This window comes from Syngnathoides biaculeatus, chromosome 19 (genome assembly GCF_019802595.1).
Source record: "Syngnathoides biaculeatus isolate LvHL_M chromosome 19, ASM1980259v1, whole genome shotgun sequence".
In the NCBI taxonomy this organism is placed as follows: Eukaryota; Metazoa; Chordata; class Actinopteri; order Syngnathiformes; family Syngnathidae; genus Syngnathoides; species Syngnathoides biaculeatus.
In genome coordinates this window covers 4,055,468-4,081,198 of record NC_084658.1, presented here as the reverse complement: position 1 = coordinate 4,081,198, position 25,731 = coordinate 4,055,468, and the positions used below count along the sequence as shown (strand labels likewise).

The following is a 25,731-nucleotide window of genomic DNA, read 5'->3' as shown; positions in this document are numbered from 1 at the left end:
CTGAAAATATTAATATTATTGATTTTATGGATGTTATTTGTGCGTATGGAGTTTTCATGTTTTCCCCGTGCCTGCGTGGGTTTTCTCCGGGTACTCTCCCACATCCCAAAAACACGAATTAATTGGAAACTCTAGCTTGCCCCAGATGTAATTGTGAGTGTGACTGTTGTTAGTCTCCATGTGCCCTACGAGTGTCTGGCAACCAGTTCAGGGTGTAACCTGCCTCCTGCCCAATGACAGGTGGGATAGGCTCCAGCACTACCGCAACTCTTGTGAGGATAAGTGGGTCAGAAAATGAATGGATGTATGTTTTTTATGGAACTAGCAATTAAAACATTCATAAGACATGGTGGAAAACGTATATGACTCTGGGTTAACGTGTTCTTCAAGAGAAAATTGGAGTTCAGAATCAGCCTACCTAGAGACCAACCCATTTGGCGAGATTGGAGTTAGTTAAAGCAGTCTTGACCTGTTAAAAACAGACACCAGTTTGGAGGTTTCTATTCTCATGAAGCATTGCTCAGTATGAATCATACCTCACAGCAAAGAGCTCTCAGAGTGCCTACAATTAAGAATTGTTCATTTGTATGAAATGGAAAGCAACACAATAATGTCTCTAAAAGCTTTGATGTTTAAGATAAGAAAGCTGGTCTATAAATTAAGAAATAATTCTTATTCTTTGAAGTAATGCTGTTGATGGTTTTCTTTCCACATGACAGAAAAGAAAGGTATAGCATTATTTGCCTTACATATATCGACAATTAATGCAACATCGATGGTAAATAACATTTTCTTCATTGAAACTTTTCTTTTCTGTTGCGTGGAAAGAATACTAAATAGTGTTCCACAGCACTACACGACAGGCAAACTATTGTGTGTCCAGACGAAATGAATGCCATGTTGTTTGAATGGAACACACAACGCTACAGTATGTGGAGAGGAGAAAAAAAAGGCACAGCACACCACTATCAAAACATCATCCAGCTATGATGTATGGTGGAGGGGTCATCATGGCTGGGGATTGCTTCTCTGCCTCAGGGTCTGGATGTATTGCTACCATCAAGAGAAAAATACATTTCAAAGTTTATCAAGACATTTTGTAGAAGAACTTCAGACCATTATGTATTCCAATTTAAACTGAAGTTGGGTGATGCAACAGGACAACGCCCCAAAGATTTGACTTAAATCAACATTATTGGCTTCAACAGAATAAGCTATGCCTTCTGGAGTGGCCCACTCAGAAGCCTGACTTTAATTTCTTAAAGACGAACAGTCCAAAAATCCTTATGTTTGTTCACAGGTCTTGTCTGCATAAAAGCAAATGTCTGCTGCGGTTATCTCTACCAATCGAAGGTTCAACCAGTTTTTGAATCCAAAGGTCCATTTACCATAATTTCTCATGTATAATGCACAAGCCCACCCCCCCCCCTGCAAAATTGTCCAAAGTTAATAGTGTGCATCACACATAGATAGGTACATGTTCATTTAAGTATGACAGGGGTATCTATGACTCCATATATGTACTGCTGTGCTCATATACAGTGCCTTGTGAAAATATTTGGCCCCCTTGAACTTTTCAAACTTTCACCATATTTCATGCTTCAAACATAAAGATATAAAATAACATTTTTTTTTTTTGTCAAGAATCAAAAACAAGTGGGACATAATCGTGAAGTGGAACAAAATTTACTGGATATTTTTAACTTTTTTAACAAAAAAAAAACGTGAAAAGTGGGGCGTGCAATATTATTCGCCCCCCTTGCATTACTACTTTGTAGCGCCACCTTGTGCTGCAACTACAGCTGCAAGTCGCTTGGGGTATGTCTCTATCAGTTTTGCACATCAAGAGACTGAAATCCTTGCCCATTCTTCCTTGCAAAACAGCTTCCATTTCAATACGATTGCTTGCACAGTGCTCCTTGAGGTGTTTAAAGCTTGGGGAATCTTTTTGTATCCAAATCCGGCTTTAAACTTCTCCACAACAGTATCTCGGACCTGCCTGCTGTGTTTCTGGATCTTCATGATACTCTCTACACTTTAAACAGAGCCCTGAGTCTATCACAAAGCAGGTGCATTTATACAGAGACTTGATTACACACAGGTGGATTCCATTTATCATCATCAGTCAACATTGGATCATTCAGAGATCCTCACAGAACTTCTGGAGTGAGTTTGCTGCACTGAAAGTAAAGGGGCTGATTAATATTGGACGCCCCAGTTTTCAGCTTTTTATTTGGTAAAAAAGTATAAAATATCCAATAAATTTGGTTCCACTTCACAATTGTGTCCCACTTGTTGATTCTTGAAAAAAAAAAGATATCTTTATGTTTGAAGCCTGAAATGTGAAAGGTTGAAAAGTTCAAGGGGGCCAAATACTTTCACAAGGCACTATACTTACATACCCAGGCAGAATTTGTGAAATGCAGTTTTCTTTTTTCAATAGGACTGATGACTGAACAACAAACATCATTAATTTCTTTGGTTTTGTTTTTCTTAATGCTTTTCTGAAAACCTTGACAGTTTGATTTCAATCCCATTAAAATCAAAATAAATGTGTTTTGTAATTGTTATTGTAGCTGTAAAAATTGACTATTCAGTAGAAGTAAAGGGTTTTCCAGAATTTGGAGGTCAAGTTTGGGGGTGCATATTACACCTGGGTGCACATTTTACACAAGAAATTATGGTACAATTCTTTCTCTCGGTTCTCGAACAATGCAGATGATTTTTTCCTTACTCTGCTTGCTTTGCCTCTGTTGACATTTTTTCTTCAGAATCAGAATCAGCTTTATAGGCCAAGTGTGTAAAAACAAATAACAAATTTGTCTCCGGCAGTCAGTGCCGCCCTGGTATGACATTCAGAACAAGGAACAAGACATTTTGCTTATAGGAACTAATCCTTATACTGTAAGAGTCACAGATGTGCAAGAGGCAGTCTTCCTTACCCATTGGAGTCATCCACACTTCGGAATTCCCCCTCTATGAATAAAGCAACCAAGCAATTAGCAGTAGATGTTGGGTCCCCCTCTCCTAGCCTGAATGCAATGTAAGGTCTGACGGATAGGGTGAAAACGATTGGCAACATTGGACTCCAGGCCACACCATGCTAAGGTCCTCCTCCCATCCCCCCTCATCTGAAACCACTGTCCACTTAGATGCAAAACGCCCTCCTCCACCCATTAAAAACCTTATCTGTAAATCTGACTAATATTTACTGGGTCTATTCCAGAATAATTCAGACCCCTTTGGACATTAGGCTTTTATCACCCCTGTAATTACATAAGGCAGAGGGCTCATCAAAGAGATGGGGCACACAAAAAACGTAGAACTATTACCTTAGTGAGGATAAAATGTGTATCTATCAAAACCATTGTCTCTAGTTATCACTGCTGGACTAGCTCTTTTTAATATAAGGTCACTGGGTAACAAATCCACGTTGATTAATGACATCATTACAACCAGCAAATTGTAATTTTATGAACAACTGTTAAATGGAATAAATGGTGGTGGTATTGCTGTTCTTTTTAAATCATGATTTCAATGTAAAGAAATTATACTAGGTGATTTTAGCTCTTTTGAACATCTGTTGTCTATTAGTTAAAGGCGATCCAAAGATTTTTGTCTTAATAATATATAGACCTCCAAGATACAATTGAACAGGAAGAAACATCCAAAGGACTTTCTGGCATACCAGACACATTTGACCTCTCTCAACATATTAAGAGTCCAACTCACAACCAAGGTCAAATCTTAGAACTGGTCATCTCAAAAAACATTGAAACTTTATCAATTGACATTAAAGATTCAGCTATTTCTGACCATTTTGGTTTATTATTTTAATTACAGATTCTTCCAAATGTTCAGACAACATCTATGTCTATTAAGAAAATGTAGAGAAATGAGAGTACAGTACTGCCACTAAGTTTATGTAAACTGTAGCTGCGCCACAGAGTCGTTTGATGAACTTTTGGACAATTTCACCTTGAAAATCTCAAATGCCATGAATGCTGTTGCTCCTGTTCAAAGTAAGACCATCCTGAGCCGACCTAAAACACAGTGGAGGAACACATTGATCATCAAGAGCTCTTTGGCGAAGTGCAGGAAAAATTGACTATGACCTCTACAGAAAGTGTCTTTGTAATGTCAACAAAGAGTTAGGGTGAGACAGCAACACGTTTTTTAAATCATCCGAAAAAAAACCTCAACAACACTTGCACTCTGTTTGCTGTGGTTGACAAGATTACCGAACTCATCACAGCACAGAATCTTTTCTTATCCCAAGTGCTAAATTATATAAGATTGAATCCTAAATCGGGAAAGGGGTCAATTTTGGTCACGTTGGATCTCAGTGCAGCTTTTGATCTCTTGTTGTGACTTAAATGAAGATCAAAACATACAGTATTTTAGGATTTTTACAGAAATCCAATTAAGTGAATAGTTTTCTTGCAACCCTGTTAGATGGACATACAGTCCAACGTGACACCTATTTTCAAATGTCGTGAACTCTCCAGGTGCTGGTGGATGGTCTCCACTCGATAGTGATCACTACCAGTGGCTGCAGGTCGACCTGGGCTTCAGAAAGCACATGAGTGCCATAGCAACACAGGGTCGCTACAGCAGCTCTGATTGGACGACTCGGTACCGTCTACTCTACAGCGACACAGGAAGGAACTGGAAACCTTATCATCAGGATGGCAACATTTGGGTGAGTCCTCCATTGTCTGTGTTTGTGTCATCCTGATGCAGTGTATGATTGATGCATTGGAAATGATGGAAAGTGCACGTATGTGGTACAGACTGGGCTGCGCCTCTGCAGGATTAGGGATATGGTGGTTCAACCACGTATTTTTCAGAATCCTAAATGCCTTTGTTTCATATCCATCTTTACATAGTGTTGTACATGACTAAAGAGGATGGCTCTGAAATATCCAAGATCAGTTGAGAATAACACATTGATAGAAAGTTTTTTTTTTTTTCTTAACAAGGTACTGAAGTGATCACTCCAACCTTTATTCTGTTATCTTGGATCCTTTACGGCAAATTAACTACACTATAATTAACTACTATAACTATACTATAATTTCCACCATTATACAAATACAGTACTGTCCACTTAAGTGCAAGGACCATTATGATGGATGATTTTATTTTTCATTCATTAAGTTTGCTTCTATACAATTGTTTTTAATGTTTTATCTACAGTATTCCGGCATCATCGGGAATACACAAAAGGCACTTAGAAATAGAATGTATTATTATTATTGTTATTATTTTTGTTCTGTGCCGACCAGTTGACTGTACCCTGCCTCTCCCTCAAGAGTCAGCTGGCATAGAATCCACCACGACCCTAGTAATAATTGGTGTGGAAAATGGATCGATTATTATTATTATTATTATTACTAAGTGGCATAGTGGAGCAGCTGTTAAGCATTGGCCTCACTGCTCTGAGGTCCGGGGCTCAAATCCTGGCCCTGTATGGAGTTTGGATGTTCTCCCCATGCCTGCATGGGTTTTCTCCAGGCACTCCAGTTTCTTCCCACATCCCCAAAACATGCATTAATTGGTGACTCCAAATTCCCTGTAAGTGTGAATGTGAGTGCGACTGCCTGTCTCCCTGTGCCCTGTGATTGGCTGGCAACCAGTTCAGAGTGTACCCACCCTTCCTCCCCGATGACAGATGGGATAGGCTCCAGCACTCTCACGACCCTCGTCAAGATAAGCGTCTCAGAAAAATGGATCGATGGATGGATTATTATTATTCACTATTACATTACATTAAGTCCCACAGAAGACATACGTAGTTGCCTTTGTAGCCTTACAACAATGCACCTAAATCTAAAATAAGGTATTAATGGGTGTCAGTCCAACCCCTATGATTATGCGAGACAAAAATGGTTAAGTGGAGTTCATTGGCTGTGGTCAAAAGCATAACTCTCCCACAATGGGAATTATGGTATCGTTGGACTCCACTGAGTCAATATAATGTATTTTGTTTTTGTCAAAGACACGAACATTAAATGACATTTTTTTTTCATCTTTATTTCTCAGCTATGTAGCCAAGAGGCTAAGAACAGCAATAAAAAAAGACTGAAGAGAAGATAAAGTAAAGCTTAAAGTATAGCTAAAGTATAGCTCTCACATTCAAGTGAGAGCACAAAGTCAATAAAAAATAAATAAACAAAAAAAAAAACATGCTAAACCTGCAGAATGGAACTTGAGCATATTACAAAAAAATGGCTTGAATGAACTTTTTTCCTCTTTTAATGTTTAATGAGTATAATGTACAAAACCAATAATTATGTTTAGTAGGTGAGAAGGTATCACCAATGTTTTTTTTTTAAATATATGTCGGTACTAAGCTCAATTTGTGGCCCTTTAGGTCTATTCAGAATGGAAAATGTGGACTTTTATAGCTAAAAGTAAATTAAGTTGTTGTTTATGTGTTCTGCATCATAACTCTTAGATGTGATTATATATTTCAAAGTGTTTGTGTTTTGCTATTATCCTTGATTCATTACCTCTGTGATTTCTACAATTGCTCCAAAACACATTAATCTCCCTGCTGTTTGGGGAAACTACTGCTTGTGTTTTATGCATTACTATACACAACATATAATGTATATACACTGCATTTTTCATTTATTGCCGCTTATATTGAAAATATCTTGTGTTTAAATAAGCGCTTCTTAAAACAGTGATTGTTTCACAAAAACAGTATTGCATGCCAGATGTTATTCCTGGTATCTGTTAGATGAGAGCAATCCACCCAGCTTGGATGTTACTGGTCCGAGTGCCCTGATCAATATGGGCACCTCCATTGTTTTCACCATCCACATCTTCTATAGTTCTTCCTTAAGTCTGGTATTTCTCCATCTTATTTTGTCCCTTTTTCAGAATGTTGCTATCACTTGAGATTGCTACATTTTGTATCTCAACCTCTATCTTCTGATGTTTACCCACCACAACTTTGTCACGCTGGTTGACCATCACCAATGTGTTAGTTGTGAATCTGGAAGACCTACAATACCTTGGCCTAGATGTTCTGAAACATCTGTGATGGTCTCTTCCATCTTGCTTCTGGGAACTCCAGTCCACATCTTCTGGTACACTATTGGTGCTACCTGCTTATGCTCTAATGGGTAATCCTTGCCTGCCAGCATCTGGGGTCCTGTCTGATGTGGCAGACCCCATGATTAGTGCTTCTTGGCTGTCTTTCGGTCAAGCCTATTCCAGCCACTGGCATTTTCTTGATGTCATCCAGTTTTTCAACTTATGGGTGGCACATACCATCCAGGAGCTTGTCCTACCTTATGGATCCTTCTCTTTACTGGCTTCTGTTTCCTTAGGCATTCACTTAGTAGGGTAAGTCATCACAGGGCACCATCTTCTTGATGCATTCTTGGAGGTTTGGTGTTTCCTCCTGAATATTGTCCGTAATGCTTACTACAACTCACCGGCCATTCTAAGGTGCTTTCTTGTTCTTATGTCAAAGTGCTGCATCTCTTCCAGTGGCCAGGGTGTGATCCAAGTAAAAAAATCTGACTGTCAGTGCTTAATTGTTAATGGGCTTTTTCTTGCCATTCAGCTCACTATTAAGGATCTGCTACATCCTCTTTAGTTATCTAGCTGTGACCATCCTTCAACCCATTGAATTTTCAAGGTATTCATAACTGTCCTGCACATTTGTTATCCTGCTCTCAGGTTGTTAAATAGGTCTGGTTGTGATTATCTTTCCTCTTCTAGCTATTATTTGCTGATGTGAGTTGAATTTGAACCAAGAGCAAACTGAGGAATAGCGAGTAGATTTAGAAGGGTTAATTGCAGGTTGGCACAGGGTAAAAATAACCAAGCAAGGTGGTGGAGTGTTAGGGACAACTAGCAAGCAGGAATGAGAGCAGGTGGTCTGGCTTGGCCACGTGGGTGGAGCAGACAGTGAGGTAGGGAAGGCACAGAAGGTACATTGGAGACATGAGAGAACTAAATTGAGATGTGAGTCATCAGATAGTTACTTGCATACCACAGAAACCTCAAAGTGCGAGTGTCCCCCAGAGAGTAACAGACAAGTGTGAATACTCAAGCAAAGGTTTGCTGGACTTGGCAGGCTTAAATTCTGACAGTAAGGAGTGTTGCTTCAAAGCAAGTGCACTGCACAGGTGATTATGATTGCTGGGGAAAAAAGAGAGGTAGAAGATGAGAGAAGGTACAAGGTACCACCCCACCTCCATAATAAGAACTGCAGGGCATGAAATATCACATGGTCGCACTTCTCTAGTCCGAATAGCATTAAAATGTTTTTGTTGGATATGCTTGTCAGATGAATCAGGGAGTCAATGTCTCATTCATTTTTTGCATATGTCTTGATGTTACCCATGTAGAGGAGGTGGCTGATAATCATTCCACTGCTGAATGGATACCCAAAACCAATTTTGGTTATGATCTGATTGATGGTGTTCAGGCCTATACAAAACAGCAGCAGAGACAGTGCATCTACCTGCTTGGAATATGTGCCATTTGATGTTCACCTGTGCACCTGGGTTTCGAGTTAGCCTCCAGAGTTGTCTTACGAAAGCTCATTGAGTCCTCACTGAAGGTTCTTTGGATCCTTTTGATGTTATACAGTTTCATAACACGAATTCCTATATTGGTTTGGTTCAGTCATGGGCAAGAGGCATGGCAAACCCTAAGCTAAGACATGCAGGTAGAACAGGGGTGCTCAATGGCAATGGCAAAAAGATCGTGATGGCAGTCTTGGTTGATCCCATGACTGTGTGCCCAAAAAAAAAAAAAAAAAAAAAAAAAAAAAAAAAGAAATCAGCCTATCATCCATCTCGTCACTTGATTCAGGTGTAACAGATACCTCAATCGCACGCACATAAAGTCGCATTCGAGAAAGCTGTCCTCCTATTTACGGACTCTATTTTGCTTTCTCCATGGAAGTCATGGCATACCCCCCTATTGGTAGATCACGAGAGGCCGGCTGCTTGGAAAGTAGATCTTGGGGTAAAAACGTCTCGGCACCGCTGAGATAGGTCCCATTCAGACTAAAGGACAATTTAGAGATGCATGTTTCTGGAATGTGGGGGGGAAGGCAGAGTATCTAGAGAAAATCCATGTAAGAATGGGGAAAGCATTAACATGACTTTCTAACCTCATAAATGTGAGGCAGATATGCTAATCGGGATATAAAACTCTATTTTGGCCAGGATTTGGTCACACACTCATCCTATATACAGTGTTTGGTTTGAATTTGAGAGACAAATAATTTGCACATAAACCCAGGTCTCTTTTCTCCATCCCTGCCAATCAGAAGTAGGCCTGATAAGTAAGCATGACACTCAAGGAATGACTGTCCTTTCCTACAGCAGACAATGTCACTGTATTGCTTCAGCGATTCCCTGAGGATGATCATTGATAAACAGTTCATAATTGGTTTTGTGAAACTGCAGTCATAATGACATTGACAAATGAGTGTGGTAATTTAAATACGATCTGCAGCATTATATTGTCAAAGACCTATAGTCAGAATGTACTGTATGTGATGCAACAATTATATGCATACACTTGTTTTGTTTTATTTTTCTTTTTTGTGATTGCTTTTCTGAATTTGAATTTGAATTTGAATCATAGTTTGGTTTGGTTGAGTAATGGGGGAGATAAATGGACACCAGCATTACTTCTTGTTCTGGTAGGGCTCCATCGTGAACTGACACTGACACTGGGTACGGAAAATGATGGAGTGACCATGAAGGTTCCCAGACAAATCAACAAATACAGCTTTGTGAGCAATAACCTAGACCAGAAACCTTCCATACCTCTCCCGATGTGATGAGCTTGTTAGTGTTTTCTTTAGAGATGGGGGGTAAGACATTGTCCTTTTGCCAGTCTGGACCATTCTTGTAACTTTTTATGACAATAAACAGTACTTAATTGTCCCTCGAGGTTGAATTTTAGGTGACACTGTGGGGCTACTGGTACAGTGTTGGCCTCACAGATCTGAGGACCGGGGTTCTAATCCCGAGCCTCCCTGTATGGAGTTTGCATGTTCTCCCTGTGCCTGTGTGGGTTTTCTTCAGGAACACCAGTTTCCTCGCACATCTCAAAAACATTCATTAGTTGGAGACTATAAATTCCCCCAAGGTGTGATTGTGAGTGCAAATGTTGGATGTCTCTATGTACCCTGCGACTGGGTGGCAACTTACCCGATGAAAGCTGGGATGGGCTCCAGCACTCAATCAACCCTTGTGAGGATGAGTGGGAAAATAAAAAATGTACCATGTTTCCTTCAAATAACTAATTTTCCTCTCATAAATTTGGTGTAGATCATTCCAGCATGCCCTTAGTCTCAGCCACTGTTGTTTCGTATGGATGAGAAGCTTGAAGCTCTTAAGTCACCCAGCTCACTTCACAGTAATATATGTATCTAATAAACCACCACAGCCCCAGCTACAACTCTTAAGCTGATCGTGCATCAAACAGGGACACATTAATAATGCTTCGTCAGCATACCAATGAAAAATAGTCCTACATGTATTTTCCGGGTTACTTTAACTCAAAACGATTCTCTGATGTTTTTTCCCCTTCCTGTTGTGCAGATCTACATGAGTTATTGTATATAAAATGCTTTGAACGTTTTCTACGATCTTTACCTAATTCCTGAAAATTCTAGATAAAAAGTCTTTGTTAAAAATGAGTTAAATATTTTCCATGTTATGACTTCTTCTTCTTTTTGTCCTTTTGGCTCGTCCCGTTAGGGGTCACCGCAGCGTGTCATCTTTTTCCGTCTAAGCCTATCTCGTGGATCTTCTTCTCTCACACCTACTGTCCTCATGTCCTCCCTCACAACATCCATCAAGGGCTTCCTCTCACTCTTTTGCCTGGCAGCTCCATCTTCAGTACCCTTCTACCAATATACTCACTCTCTCGCCTCTGAACATGTCCAAACTATCGAAGTCTGCTCTCTCTAACCTTGTCTCCAAAACATCCAATTTTGGCTGTTCCTTTAATAATCTCATTTCAAATCATATCCAACCTGCTCACTCCGAGCAAGAACCTCAGCATCTTCCTTTCTGCTACTTCCAGTTCTGCTTCCTGTTGTTTCTTCAGTGCCACCATCTCTAATCCGAATATCATGGCTGGCCTCACCACTGTTTTATAAACTTTTCCCTTCATCCTAGCGAAGACTCTTCTGTCACATAGAACACCAGACACCTTCCGCCAACTGTTCCACCCCGCTTGGACCCGTTTTTTCACTTCCTTACCGCACTCTCCATTGCTTTGTATTGTTGACCCCAAGTATTTGAAGTCATCTAGCCTCGCTATCTCTTCTCCCTGGAGCTTCACTCTTCCTCCTCTGCTCCTCACATTTATGAACATATATTCTGTATTACTTCTGCTAATCTTCATTCCTCTCCTTGCCAGTGCGTGCCTCCATCTTTGTAATTGTTCCTCCGCCATCTCCCTGCTTCACTGCAGATCACAATATCAACTGCGGACATCATAGTCCAAGGGGATTCCAGTCTAACCTCATCTGTCAGCCTATCCATTACTACCGCAAAGAGGAAGGGGCTCAGCGCGGATCCTTGTTGCAGTACCACCTTAAATTCTTCTGACACACCTATGGCACATCTCACCACTGTTCTGCTACTCTCATACATTACCTGTACTATTCGAACATATTTTTCCATCACACCAGACTTGCGCATATAGTACCACAGTTCCTCTCTTGGTACTCTGTCATAGGCATTCTTTAGGTCTACAAAGACATGATTTAGCTCCTTCTGACCTTCTCTGTACTTTTCCACAAGCATCCTCAAGGCAAATAATGCATCTGTGGTTCTCTTTCTTGGCATGAAACCATACTGTTGCTTGCAGATGCTTACTTCTGTCCTGAGTCAAGCTTCCACTACTATTTCCTATAACTTCATTGTGTGGCTCATCATCTTTATTCCTCTATAGTTTCCACAGCTTTGAACATTGCATTTGTTCTTAAAAATGTGGACTAGCACACTTTGCCTCCATTCTTCAGGCATCTTCTCGCCCGCTAGTAATCTATTGAAAAGGTGGGTGCAAAACTCCACAGTCACCTCTCCAAATTGCTTCCATACCTCCACTGTTATGTCATCAGGACCAACTGTCTTTCCATTTTTCATCCTCTTTAGTGCCTTTCTAACTTCCCCCTTACTAATCATTGCCACTTTCTGGTAATTTACACTTGCTTCTTCTACTCTTCCTTCTCTCTCATTATCTTCATTCATTCACTTCTCAAAGTATTCTTTCCATCTATTCAGCACACTACAGGCACCAGTCAACATATTTCCATCGCTATCCTTAATCACCTTTACTTGCTGCACATCCTTCCCATTTGTATCCCTCTGTCTGGCCAACCTGTAGAGATCCTTTTCTCCTTCTTTCATATCCATCCTGGTGTACATGTCATATATGGCATATGCCTCTTGTTTTGTTTTCAACTTGAGGTCACATCCTACCTGTGAGGCATAGCTGCTAATCACATTATACACAATACCCTCAATTTCAAATTTCAGCCTCATCACTCAATCCGACACTCTTTTCACCTCCAACACATTCTTAGCCAGCTCTTCTTTTAAAATAACCCCTACTCCATTTCTCTTCCCATCTACTCCATGGTAAAATAATTTAAACCCTGCTCCTAAACTTTTAGGCTTACTCCCTTTCCACTTGCTCTCTTGGATGCACAATACATTAACCTTTCTCCTAATCATCATGTCAACTCACTCCTGAGCTTTTTCTGTCATAGTTCCAACATTCAAAGTCCCTACACACAGTTGTAGGGACCGTGCATGCCTCTTCTTCTTCTGCCGACTAAGCCACTTTCCTCCTCTTTTTTTGTGTTCAACCTACATTATCTGAATTTCTCCCTACGCCTTGCAGATTAACAGGGAATCAGGGGCGGGCGTAGTTAGCCCAGGCCACGACCTATCCGTTAGGTAATTCATTTGATGAACGCTCATATATAATTGGCACAGTTTTACAATGGCTGCACTTCCTGCCGCAACCCTCTTCATTTATCCGGGTTTGGGACCGGCCTACAGGATGCACAGGAATTGTGCCCCCCTTCGGGCTGCAGATAATCAAAACAAGCAATCAAATAAACAAAGTCAGCACATAAGTTACACAATTCAAATCTAATCTATGTTAAAGTTAAAATCAGATACAAGCAATCGAATAAACACAGTCGGCACATAAAGTACACAAATCACATACTACTTGTGTGAAAATATAAAGGATATGGCAATTTAAAGGATATGTGGATGGAAGGGATTGAAACCATAATGGCCCTCACCCTAGTAGATGAGTCCACGTTCGATGTTTGGTCCTCGTTGTATACTCTACGTAGGTAATGTTGTTAGAGCGCTAGGCTAATTTGGGCCAAGCAGCTTCAATGCGAATGATACGGCACCAATTTGGGTACTAAGATTTACTAAGATAAGACTTGTTAAATTTCCTATAAATCCTCACGGCCCTCGTCGTAAAAGTTAAGAAATTACTCACGTTTGATGTTTTGTCAACAGCACGGTTTGATCACAGATGTGTCTCGTTGGCCAGCTAAGCTAAGTTCGTCTGGGCCTATAAGCAAGTTTAAGTTGACGCTTCTTCCAGCCCAACTTCCTTCTAAGTACTCACTGTCTCGTAAACGAAACGTAGGTTTTTCTGGTCATGTAAGTACTAACGTTTGATGTTAAATATTAGTTCAGCTCAGTTAAATATTAGAATACAGCCACGATTTGTTGTTACCGATCTGGGCTAGGCTAGGCTAACTTGGGCCGAGCAGCTTCAACGCAAATGATACGGCTCCAATTTGGGTACATAGTTACTAAGGTTATAATGGTTCAGTGGTATGAATGTTTGCTTTTAACCAAGTCCCAAGTCAAGGTAGCACTTAAATGCATATTCTTCAAATCAAAATGATAATGGAATTTATTTTTCTGTTAGCGATTAGAGAGAGATGGGGGAACGATATTTTGAGATGGGTAGAGTCACCAGGCCCAAATAGTTTTTCAAACTTTAGGAAAAGTATTCGCGTCCTTGTTATCTTGTCTGCTGGCCTCTGATCCATTTGGCCCACGCTCAAAGAAAAGAGGGAAGAAATCAAGTGAATAATAGTTACCATGAAAGCTCTCAGCATCGTCCAAACAACCCTTGTTGGAACTAATGTGTGTCTCATTGCTAGATGCACACTTTCATTTCCACATATCCACAGGTGGTCTACAAAGTATGTCCTTTCATCTGTAAGTGTTAGCATTAATGTAAGAACTTCACTGGTGTAGCAAAGATGCAATTATTTTTTATCTTGTCTGAAGACTTAGATCCTTTGTTACTTTGTGTGCATTGCTGTTATGAGTGCCTACCCCACCTTGTCTTACAGTATCCTTCCTTTCAAAATACATTCATGCTGCACTCCCTGTCTTTCTGGTTCTCTGTTGTAATACCATTCCTTATTCCACTTTTATTTACACTTTGGTTTTCCCAGAAGTTGGCTTTTGCTTCCCTTCCATTTGAATTTATTGGTTGCAGTCTCTGTTGTAAACATATTTAAATTAGACAAAGGCTGAGTAATAGAAAAGCATCCCATCCTATTTGTTCAATGACACTTTATATTTTTTGCCTTAAAGGGCCACTGACAGCCCAATATACATTTTAAAATAGATATTGTTATGAAAACTACATATCATATTATTCACTTCAATGTGTATTAAAAAAAAAATAAGAGCAGAGAGGGTGTCAATAATGGGCAAAGTTGCGGAAGTCTCATTCAACATCCTAGTGGCGGCCATATTTCCTGCAACGTCATTTGCAGAAAAGAACATCTCACAATCGAGTGAGCTGACCGGGGAAATATAACCCTAACATAGTCTGAGAAAGACTTTCCCTGGTGGGAGATGGAAAAAAACAATATACACCAACATTCAGACTTGCTGTGAAAAAATGGATGGGACCATTCCTAATGATTATTTTTGGTTAAAAACATACCGAATTTTATGTTTTAGGTGTCAGTGGACATTTAAGTACGGTACGTGGAGGAAAAAAAATCTAGGGTTTGAATTCAGACTAGCAGTTTATGAACTTGATGACACTTACCTGGAGCTGTTTAACACATTAACCAAATTGAGGTACATTTTCCCATGCTAATTTACATAAATAACAAAGCGTCTTCTTCTTCTTCTTTTGCTTTCGGCTTGTCCCGTTAGGGTTTGCCACAGCGTGTCATCTTTTTCCATCTAAGCCTATCACTTGCATCTTCCTCTCTAACACCTACTCTCCTCATGTCCTGTCTCACAACATCCATCAAGGTCTTCCTCTCGCTCTTTTGCCTGGCAGCTCCATCCTCAGCGACCTTCTACCAATATACACACTCTCTCGCCTCTGAAAATGTCCAAAGCATCGAAGTCTGCTCCCTCTAACCATGTCTCCTAAACATCCAACTTTGGCTGTCCCTCTTATTAGCTCATTTCTAATCCTATCCAACCTGCTCACTCCAAGTGAGAACCTCAGCATCTTCCTTTCTGCAACTTCCAGTTCTGCTTCCTGTTGTTTCTTCAGTGCCACCGTCTCTAATCCATACATCATGGCAAGCCTCAACCACTGTTTTATAAACTTTTCCCTTCATCCTAGCGGAGACTATTCTGTCACATAGAACACCAGACACCTTCCGCCAACTGTTCCACCCTGATGGACTCGTTTCTTCACTTCCTTACCACACTCACCATTGCTCTAGATTGTTGACCCCAAGTATTTGAAGTCGTCCACCCTCACTATCTCTTCTGCCTGGAGCTCCACTCTTCCCCCTACCTGAGCTGTGGATGCAGCGATATTATACACCACATTGTCCACTTTGTTGCCTCAGGTCTATTCTTGGAAAAAAATAATAAATAAATGGAACTGAGCTGGTCCTATGTGGTTGCCATTAATTCAACCATGTGAGAAATTAAATGCTTGTGTTTTGATAGAAGTTGTAGCCTTGTCATTTGTGTTTGGCCTTTGATAGCTACAGTTACTATGGAAACATGGACAGTAAGAGTGCAGTGGCTGTACAGGTTATTGGGGTCAGGACAGATTTGATTTGGTGATAATTCATTATAATGAGTCTACAATGATATGAGCTCTTCGTGTGCCTTTGTGTGAGAGAACTTTGTAGGGTTTTTGGCAACATTGTTCATCATTGTATTTTAGCAAGTGTAGTGAAGAAGTTGCATATACTTAGTTAGTGATAAACTAGTTTCTGAGATAAATGTATTCTTTGGTGGACGGGGTGGTGGAGCAAGTCATGTAAAACAAGTGCGTTTGCAGGCACTTTCATCACATCTGGGAGAGTAACAAATTGCTGCACTTGTGACAACGTTGCTTAGTTCAGTTTAAAATATTTTTGTATATAATGTAATTCTTTATGTTACTAGGAGCAAATATGTAATTAAATTAAAATTTGATTTGAAATTGTCCATGAGTTGTTTATTTAGCTACATACATTAAAACTCTTGAAATAGTTGGAGTCTATTGAGCAATTAGCAGGTGCAACACGTTAGTGTGTTATTCAACCAGTTAAGTTGATAAGACTTTTGGTAATGCGGAAAATATAACTGGAACAATATTTATCAAGCAACACAATCATGATTTCATGAAATACCATAATCACACCTTCATACCATGCAGCCTGACATAACACTGAGACACTCACTGAAAAGAATGCGTGCAGAAAACAAAGTCAAGAAAAGACCACTGTTTACAAAAAAGCACCACAGAGCATGCTGGGTACAGCCTCCTTTTAATCCAACGCTTGTGACTGACTCTCTGATCCAGTGTCGGCTAAGGGATGAGCTATCTTCCAGCCACGTTGGTGGGGCCAATGTTCCCAGTCCCTTTGTTGTGATTTTACGTCGTCTGCAGCCGAATACAGCACAATATGCAGGCATCCTAGTTATTTTGAACCTATTTTTTCTAAGATCATGAAAAGAACCCCACACAGTACCTCCCATGAACAATTGACAGATAAAGTGAAACTAAATGTTGGCATTAGTAAACAGTTATCATTAAAAGTGGCACCACATTGCTATGTCTGTTCTGTACAGGTCCTAGCAATGAACAAACTTGATAAATCTGTTATTTCTGAAGGATTGTTAAAATAATGTAATTGGGGTAGCTCTCAGAATTTGGACATTCAAATCCCCAAATCAAAAAACACAAAGAACCAAATTCACATACTTTGTCAGGTTGAATTTCTATTTCTACAGACTAAACCTCTTTCCACCAAGTACAGACTAAAATGCAATGCAAGGGAGGAAATGATATTTTCTACTTAAGAAAGCTGAGGCACATAGCAAGGGATGACATAGGTTGAATGTGCCTAACCATAACAATCTATATTCAAGGGTGTGATTCGTGAGACTCTCACACATGTGATATAAATCCCAGTATGTGTACTGTAAATTTGTACAGAATTTTGTAAATAGCAAAGTTTGACTCGAGGTTTAAAGTGGTGGCCAATGATGCTGCACACCATTCTGAGGAGGTTTTTCTCGAGTTCTGATTTGAAGTAAGAAGAAAGTTTAGCTTTGCCAAAATCGATTTTGTGGAGCCTACTGTGCAGAGGTTTGGCTGTCTCAGCGGGTAACACCACTGTTTGGGAGTGAGCGGCTGCTATGCTGAAAAATCTTGGCATTTGTTTGTTTTGGGTTTTTGTTTCCCTATGATCAATCACAATCATCTGTATACGCCAAGTATGTCAGACATATAGAACAAATTTGTCTCCGGTAGTTGGAGCCCCTTGGAATGCGACATACATGCCGATAACAGACAGTCAATTAAGACACAAAGACAGTGTAGTAACAGTCACGGAGGGATAAAGGCTGTTAGTAAACTGGTATTGCAGGCCCATGTGGGCACGAGCCAGTGCAAGATGGAGGCCAGTCCCAAGTACGGATAAATGCAGACAGTTGCATCAGAAAGGACATCCATCTTAAAACTTTGCCAAAAAACAGTGTTCATTTAAAGAATGCCACACCGGATCAGTCGGGTAGACAACATTCGCCTCCAGCACCGTTAACCTGCAGAGCTTCGGTGGAAATTCAACTACTGTGGGTTGAGAGAAAGAAGAGGAGGAGGAAAGTGGATTCATCGGTAGAAGAGGAAAGCACAGAGCCGACAACTGAGCGTAGGGACTTTAAATCTTGGGTTGTTTAACATGAAGATTATAAGAAAGGTTGATATATTGTGCATCCAAGAGATCAGATGGAAAGGTAGTCAGGCTAGAAGTTTAGGAGAAGAGTTTATATTATTTTACCATGGAGTAGATGAGAAGAGAAATGGAGTAAGGGTTATTTTAAAGGAAGTTGACTAAGAATGTCTTGGAGGTGAAAGGTGAAGTATCAGATCGAGTGATGAGGCTGAAGCTTGAAATTTGATCTTGAGGCATTTCCAGGCCAGCCAAGAGATGTCCAGGAGTCATCTGAATCAGATTCCCCAGCCACCTCATCTGACTCCTCTCAATGTGGAGGAGCAGCGGCTCGACTGTAAGCCTCTCCCAGATGACTGAGCTCTCACCCTTGTCTCTCATGACCCACAGTTCATGACCATAGGTGAGGGTAGGAATGTAGATTAACCAGTAAATTGAGGGATCCTTCTTTCGACCTGGCTCCATCTTTCCCACAACAGAGCGATACAAAGTCCCACAGACCAAAAATGCCTGATAGGACTCCTTCTTCAACTTTACAGCACAGTCACTGTTGGTTTCCACCAAAGTGTTTGGGGATTTCCGCCACGACAGGAACCGACCACCTTACGGTGTGGAACATAGTCCAGTAGGACTCAATGTCCCCCACCTACTCCCAAAAACAAGCAAAATTCTCTCGGAGGTGGGAGTTGAAACTCTGTCTGACAGGGGCTTCTGCCAACCATTCCCAGCAGGCCCTCACAATACCTTTCAGCCTGCCTTGTTGGACCGGCATCTTCCCTCTCCATCGGAGCCAACTCACCAGGAGGTGACACCTCCGGCCCTTTCTTCACCCGAGTATCCAAGAAGTGGGGGCATAAGTATGATGACTCGAACACAAAGTGTTTTATCAAACTGCGACCTAGGCTATCCTGGTGCCAAGTGCATGTATTGATACCCTTATGCCTGAACATAGTGTTCATTATGGACAACCCGTGATGAGCACGCAGTAACACAACACCATTCTGGCTTGATGAAGGGGTGGGGGTGAGGGGTGGGGGGGTGTCTTCTTCCATAATCACTCCCTTCCAGGGCTCACTGCTCATTGTCATTGCCCGCAATTGCATTGAAGTCTCCCCGCAGAACAATGGAGTCCCCAGTGAAAGTGATCTCCAGCACTCCCTCGAAGCAATCCAAAACTGTTTGGTATTCTGAATTGTTGTCTGAAGCTTAGGCACGAACAACAGTCAAGACTCGTTGCCCCACCTGAAGGCTGGGGAAAGCTACCCTCTCATTCACTGGGGTTAACCCCAATGTACAGACCCCGAGCCGGGGGCCAAAAAGTATCCCACACCTGCTCAGCACCTCTCACTGTGGGCAACTCCAGAGTGGAACAGAGTCCAACCCCTCTTAAGAGAACTGGTACCACAGCCCAAGTGATGTGTAGACGCAAGTCTGACCATATGTAGTTGGAACTTCTCGACCTCACACACCACCTTGGGCTCCTTCCCTGGAAGAGATGTGACATTCCTTAGAGCTAGTTTCTGTAGCAGGAGATCGGATTACCAAGTTCCCCACCTTCGGCCACTGGCCAGCTCACACTGCACCTTGCCCCTATGCGCCCTTCCACAGTTGGTGAGCATAGGGCAGTGCTTCTCTATTAATCTCTGTTTCGCCACCCCTCCCCAGTTGTAGTGGATGTACATCCATCCATCCATCCATCCATCCATCCATCCATCCATCCATCCGTCCATCCATCCATCCATCCATCCATCCATCCATCCATCCATCCATCCATCCATTTTCTAACGCTTTTCCGGGTCGGGTCGTGGGATGAGTAGCTTCAGCAGGGGTACCGAGACTTCACTTTCCCCAACCACTTAATCCAGCTCTTCCGGAGGGATCCCAATGCATTTTCAAGCCTCCTGATTCAAAGATTTGACCCTCCTCTCCAGTATCCCTGAATAGACCTTACCAGGGAGGCTGGGGTGTGTGATCTCTCTATAGTTGGAACACACCCTACGGTCACCTTCTTGAAAAGGGGGACCACCACCCCAGTCTGCCATTCCAGAGGCACTGTCCCCGAAGTCCACGCAATGTTGCAGAGGCGTGTCAACCAAGACAGCCCCACAACATCCCGAGCCTTTAAGAACTCCCGGCGAATCTCATCCACTCCTGGGGCCCTGCTACCAAGGAGTTTTTTAACCACCTCAGAGAGTTATAGAAGAGCCACCCTCAGGGCACCCAGACTCAGCTTCCTCATCGGAAGGTGTGTTGGTGGAATTGAGGAGGTGTTTGAAGTATTCTCCCCACTGACTCACAACATCCCGTGTTGAGATCAGCAGCGCCCCATCCCCACTATTCACAGTGTTGATGGTGCACTGCTTCCTCCTTCTTAGACGCCGGGCGGTGGACCAGAATTTCCTCAAAGCCGTCTTGAAGTCCTTCTCCATGGCCTCACCGAACCCCTTCAACGCCCAGGTTTTTGCATCAGTGACCTCCGAATTTACATTCCGGTTATCAGCTGCCCTGGGAGTCTCATAGTCCAAAAATGCCTAATAGGACTCCTTCTTCAGTTTGAAAGCATCTCTCACTTTTGGTGTCCACCAACGTGTTCACGGGTTGCCACTACGACAGGCACCGACCACCTTACGGCCACAGCTCCGGTCGGCCACCTCAGCAATGGAGGCATGGAACTCGGACTCAATGTCCCCCGCCACCTCCGGGACGTGAGCAAAATTCTTTTGGAGGTGAGAGATGAAATTCCTTCTAACAGGGGAAACTGCCAGCCATTCACAGCAAAACCTCACAATACATTTGGGCCTGCCACGTTGGACCAGCATGTTGCCCCACCATCGTAGCCAAATCACCACCAGATCGGTTGACAGCTCTGCCCCTCTCATTACCCGAGTGTCCAAGACATGCGGTCGCAAGTCCGATGACACAACCACAAAGTTGATCATCGAACTGTGACCTAGGGTGTCTTGGTGCCAGGTGGACATGTGGACACCCTTTTGCCTGAACATGGTGTTTGTTATGGACAATCCGTGATAAGCACAGAAGTCCAGTTATCAAACCCCACTCGGGTTCTGATTAGTGGGTCTGTTCTTGCCAATCACGCCTTTCCAGGTCTCACTGTCATTGCCCACGTGGGCATTAAAGTCCCCCAGCAGAATGACGGAGTCGGGGCCGCTCTCCAGCACTCCCTCTAAGGACTCCAAAAAGGCTGGGTACTCTTAACTGCTGTTTGGTGCATAACCACAAACAACAGTAAGGACCCATCCCCCTACCTACAGGGGGAGGGAGGCTACCCTCTCATTCACCGGGGTAAACCCCAACATACAGGCCCCGAGCCAGGGGGCAATAAGTATATGAACAGGTGCTCGGCATCTCTCCCCGTGGGTAACTCCAGAACGGAACAGAGTCCAACCCTTCTCAAGAGGAGTGGTGCCTGAGCCTAAGTGGTGCGTAGAGGTGAGTCGGACTATATCTAGTCGGAACTTCTCGACCTCACGCGCCAATTCCATGTCCCTAGTGCTAGTTTCTGTAGCCAGGGATCAGATTGCCAAGGTCGCCGACTTTGACCACCGTCCAGCTCACATTGCACCTGACCCCTATGGACTCTCTCACAGACGGTGAGCCCATGAGAAGGGGAACCCATGTTACCCTTTCGGGCTATGTCTGGTCGAGCCCCATGGGTGCTGGTCCACCCACCAGCCGCTCGCCTTCGAGCCCCACATCCAGGCCTGGCTCCAGAGGGGGACCCCAGTGACCCGCATCCGGGCAAGGGAAACCTAGATCCATTATTTTTATTCATCATGGGGGGTTCTGGAGTTGTGCTTTGTCTGCTCCCTTACCTGGGACTTGTTTGCCATGGGTAACCCTACATGAAGTCCCATACAACTTAGGTCCTAGGATTAGCGGGAGGCAAAAACCCCTCCACCAGAAGGAGGTGACAGAGGAGATTTTGGATGAGTGTTACGGACCCCAAGTTGTGAGGACGGGGTCACAAAGTTGAATAATTTGTTTTTTTGTTGCTTTGAAATGAGTTCTCCCATCTCTCCTCTTGGAACCCTGAAAAGCAGAATTGATGAGAGGGAGAGATCCAATTGTTACTTCTTCCCCAGAAAGCATATTCTTTATTACAATTACTTTTGTACAATTGCAGACAAACCATCACATTACAGTCATCTTATTCTTACAATCAACTTCCCATAACAATAACCTCTAACAATTGTGCTTTGCAGTCAATCGCACCCGTATACCTACATATCCTCACCACACCCCTATACATACATATCCACGCACACAATCAAGGACTTCAGAGAATGACACATGTCACTGACCAAAGCCATTTTGTCACAAAGTGAAAGTTTTCTTTTTCGAAAACATCTCAATTCTACATTGGATTCCTCTACTTTGAACTGGGAAGTTGATTTTATTACGACTATTTACAGTCTTTAACTACTGATAACTATAAACTTAAATAACAGAACAAAAAGTCATATTACCACGTCATGTCACCACCCACCCACACACCCACACGCTCGCCTAATCCATATGTGCACTTTTATTGAAAAGCCTTCCGCTCCTCATGCGTACATCGGCCATTCATCAATAAAGAATACACATCATTCAAGAATAATAGTTTTGGACCGTGTTTCACACAACCACCTCACCTGAAAAGCAGAAGTTATGAGAAGAAGAGAGCCAGTTACTATGGATTACCCGGAAAGAATGTTCAGAAATAAGAAGGGAGATTCCCATCCCCTTTAATGGGGCCCCATAGCTCAGTGGTTAGAGCATTGGTTTGATAAACCACAGGTCGTGAGTTCGTTTCTCACTGAGGCCCCCACTCACCAAGAGGGGTTGCATCAGGAAGAGCACCTGGCATAAAAACGGTGCCAAACAAATACAATGAAGAAAATAAGTATTTGAACACCTACTATATAGCACGTTCTTCCACTTAGAAATCATAGAGGGATCTCAAATTTTCATTGCAGGTGCATGTCCACTGTGAGATAATCTAAAAAGATAAATCCAGAAATCAAAATGTATGATTTGGTAATATTTGGTACAGTAGTATTTGTTTGCAATTAAAGAAGTCAAACGTTTCCTGTAGTTGTTCACCAGGTTTGCACACACTGCAGGAGGGATTTTGGCCCATTCCTCCACACAGATTTTTCAAGATCAGATGGGTTTCTGGGCTTTCGCTAAGAAACAGAGTTTCAGCTCCCTCCAAAGATTTTCTATTGGGTTTAGGTCTGGAGACTGGCAAGGCCACGCTAGAAACCTTGATGTGCTTCTTACGGAGCCAGTCCTTGGTTTTCCTGGCTGTGTATTTCGGGTCATTGTCATGTTGAAAGACCCAGCCACGACCCATCTTCAATGCTCTGAAAGAGGTCGTTCCCCAAAATCTCACAATACATGGCCTCAGTCATCCTCACAGTGCAGTCATACTATCCCATGTGCAGAAAAACACCCCAAAGCATGATGCTACCAACCCCATTTTCCACAGTAGGGATGATGTTCTTGGGATGGAACTCACCATTTGTCTTCCTCCAAACACGGTTCGTGGAATTATGACCAAAACGTTCCATTTTGGTGTCATCTGACCACAAAACCTTCTCTCATGACTCCTCTGTATCATCAAAATGGTCATTGGCAAATGTAAGACGGGCCTTGACATGGTTTAAGTAGGGGAATCATGTCGTGTAGTCCTCGGCTGATTCCTCACCTTTCTAAGGATCATTGAGATCCCACGAGGTGATATCTTGCATGGGGCTCCACTCCGATTGAGATTGACCATCATGTTTAGCTTTTTCCATTTTCTAATGATTGCGCTAACAGTGAACCTTTTTTCACCATGTTGCTTGACAATTTCTTTGTAGCCCTATCCAGCTGAGTGGAGTTTTACAATTTTGTCTCTGGTGTCTTTGGACAGCTCTTTGGTCTTGGGCATGTTACAAGTTTGAGTCTTCCCTATTGTATGAGGTGGATAGGTGTCTTTATGCAGCTAATGACCTCATACAGGTGCATCTGATTCAGGATAATACATAGAGTGAGGTGGAGTTTTACAGGAGGACTAACAGGTCTTTGAGGGTCAGAATTGTAGCTTTACCCCAAGATCTACTTTTCAAGCAGCCAGCCTCTCGCAAGCTACTGACGGGGGGCGTGGCGAATAATGATGATGATACTCCCAAACCGCTTTAATGTTAATGTTATGTTCCTCCTATATTTAAAATGCAGAATTAGCTTTTTGTGCACTGTATTGTCTGTGATTTCATCCTGGATGAGGCTGTGCCGAGGTGGAATTTTAAATCCTGCACTTTCTACTTTGGCTTCCGACCAGACCTTTCCCACTTGGAAAAGAGAAAATCTCGTCCAGTTTAATCACTTTTTCTTGTTATTCACATATTTCGGCAGTCATCGCATCTTAAAACAACATTTCTTTTTTCAATTTTCTCCATTAATATCGAAAGTAAACATAAGCAGCAAGTCTAGCTCGTCTTTGCTCTAAGTTACCCAGACTGTGTTGTTAACTAAAGCAGCGGTGGTGGACGCTATCATTATAAAACACACTTATGGGCTGCGTTAGTACTGTAACATTTGTAATTATGAGTGTAAGTCTTTAGGAGCAGGGGTAAAGTAGGAAAAAGAGTGTGTTGTGGAGTATCAGGTTGTTAGAGAATTTATTTATTTTATTTTTTTACAGTACGTATGTGAATTGTGCCATTGGATGTAACAACCAGTTATCCCTCACTTATTGAATCACATTGCAAAATGCCAAAAACTGAATAACTGTATGTTGTACTTTCAATTTGCATTGGATTTTTTCTTTTTTTTGCGCACAAGGCAGAATATCTATGAAGAGGCTGCATCAGGGGTACACAATTGCGCATCCGCGCAGTTTAGAGGGAACATTGGCTGACATCGTGCATCGACTTGAAAGTTTGACAGTGAAAGTTTACTGATTTGAAAATACTTTTTGCAAAAATGTTATTGTACTGTCCAGTATACTGCTGTTGTAACTATATATATATATATATATATATATATAAACTTCCATTATCTTCCTAAAACTAAATATACATGAGATTACTTGTTATTGTGTGTTCTCACAAGGACATCACCAATTGACTGTGCTTTGTCTGCTAAATGATTATTGAAGTTTTGAAGAGTGCATGTCTCAATGGTAGATGACTAATTAAGTTAGAAGAGCTGCAGAGTTTGTTCTGATAAATCACGCGCCTGGATTTATGCACCAGTGGACTGTATTATGTTGCCTTTTCTCTCTGCCTATATTTTCGTCCAGCAAGGCAGTCTGATCTTTGTTTAGCTTTTTTATTGTGTGGATCCCGGAGATAGACGAGGCTGTCTAATCATATTAATGAGTCATCTTTTGTGTTTTAAAGAGCAAAAGCAAACTAACAATGGAGCAAGCGTCTAGAGTTACAGACATCACTACTTTCTATGCAACAATGAAAAGAACTTTCCCCTTGTAGCCCCACGGGGAACACAATTTAAAGTTTTCTTGGATTAAATCAGGTGGC

General features: G+C 42.0%; 1 protein-coding gene across 1 annotated transcript in view; it reads left to right on the top strand.

Annotated features, from left to right (window-relative positions):
* The window catches only part of cntnap2a (contactin associated protein 2a), a 476,610-nt gene that overhangs the window by 176,842 nt on the left and 274,037 nt on the right, over positions 1–25,731 (top strand). The window contains exon 4 of the mRNA XM_061805953.1: positions 4,509–4,702. Coding sequence (XP_061661937.1) covers positions 4,509–4,702 — 194 coding nt within the window. The remainder of the gene's footprint in view (positions 1–4,508; positions 4,703–25,731) is intronic.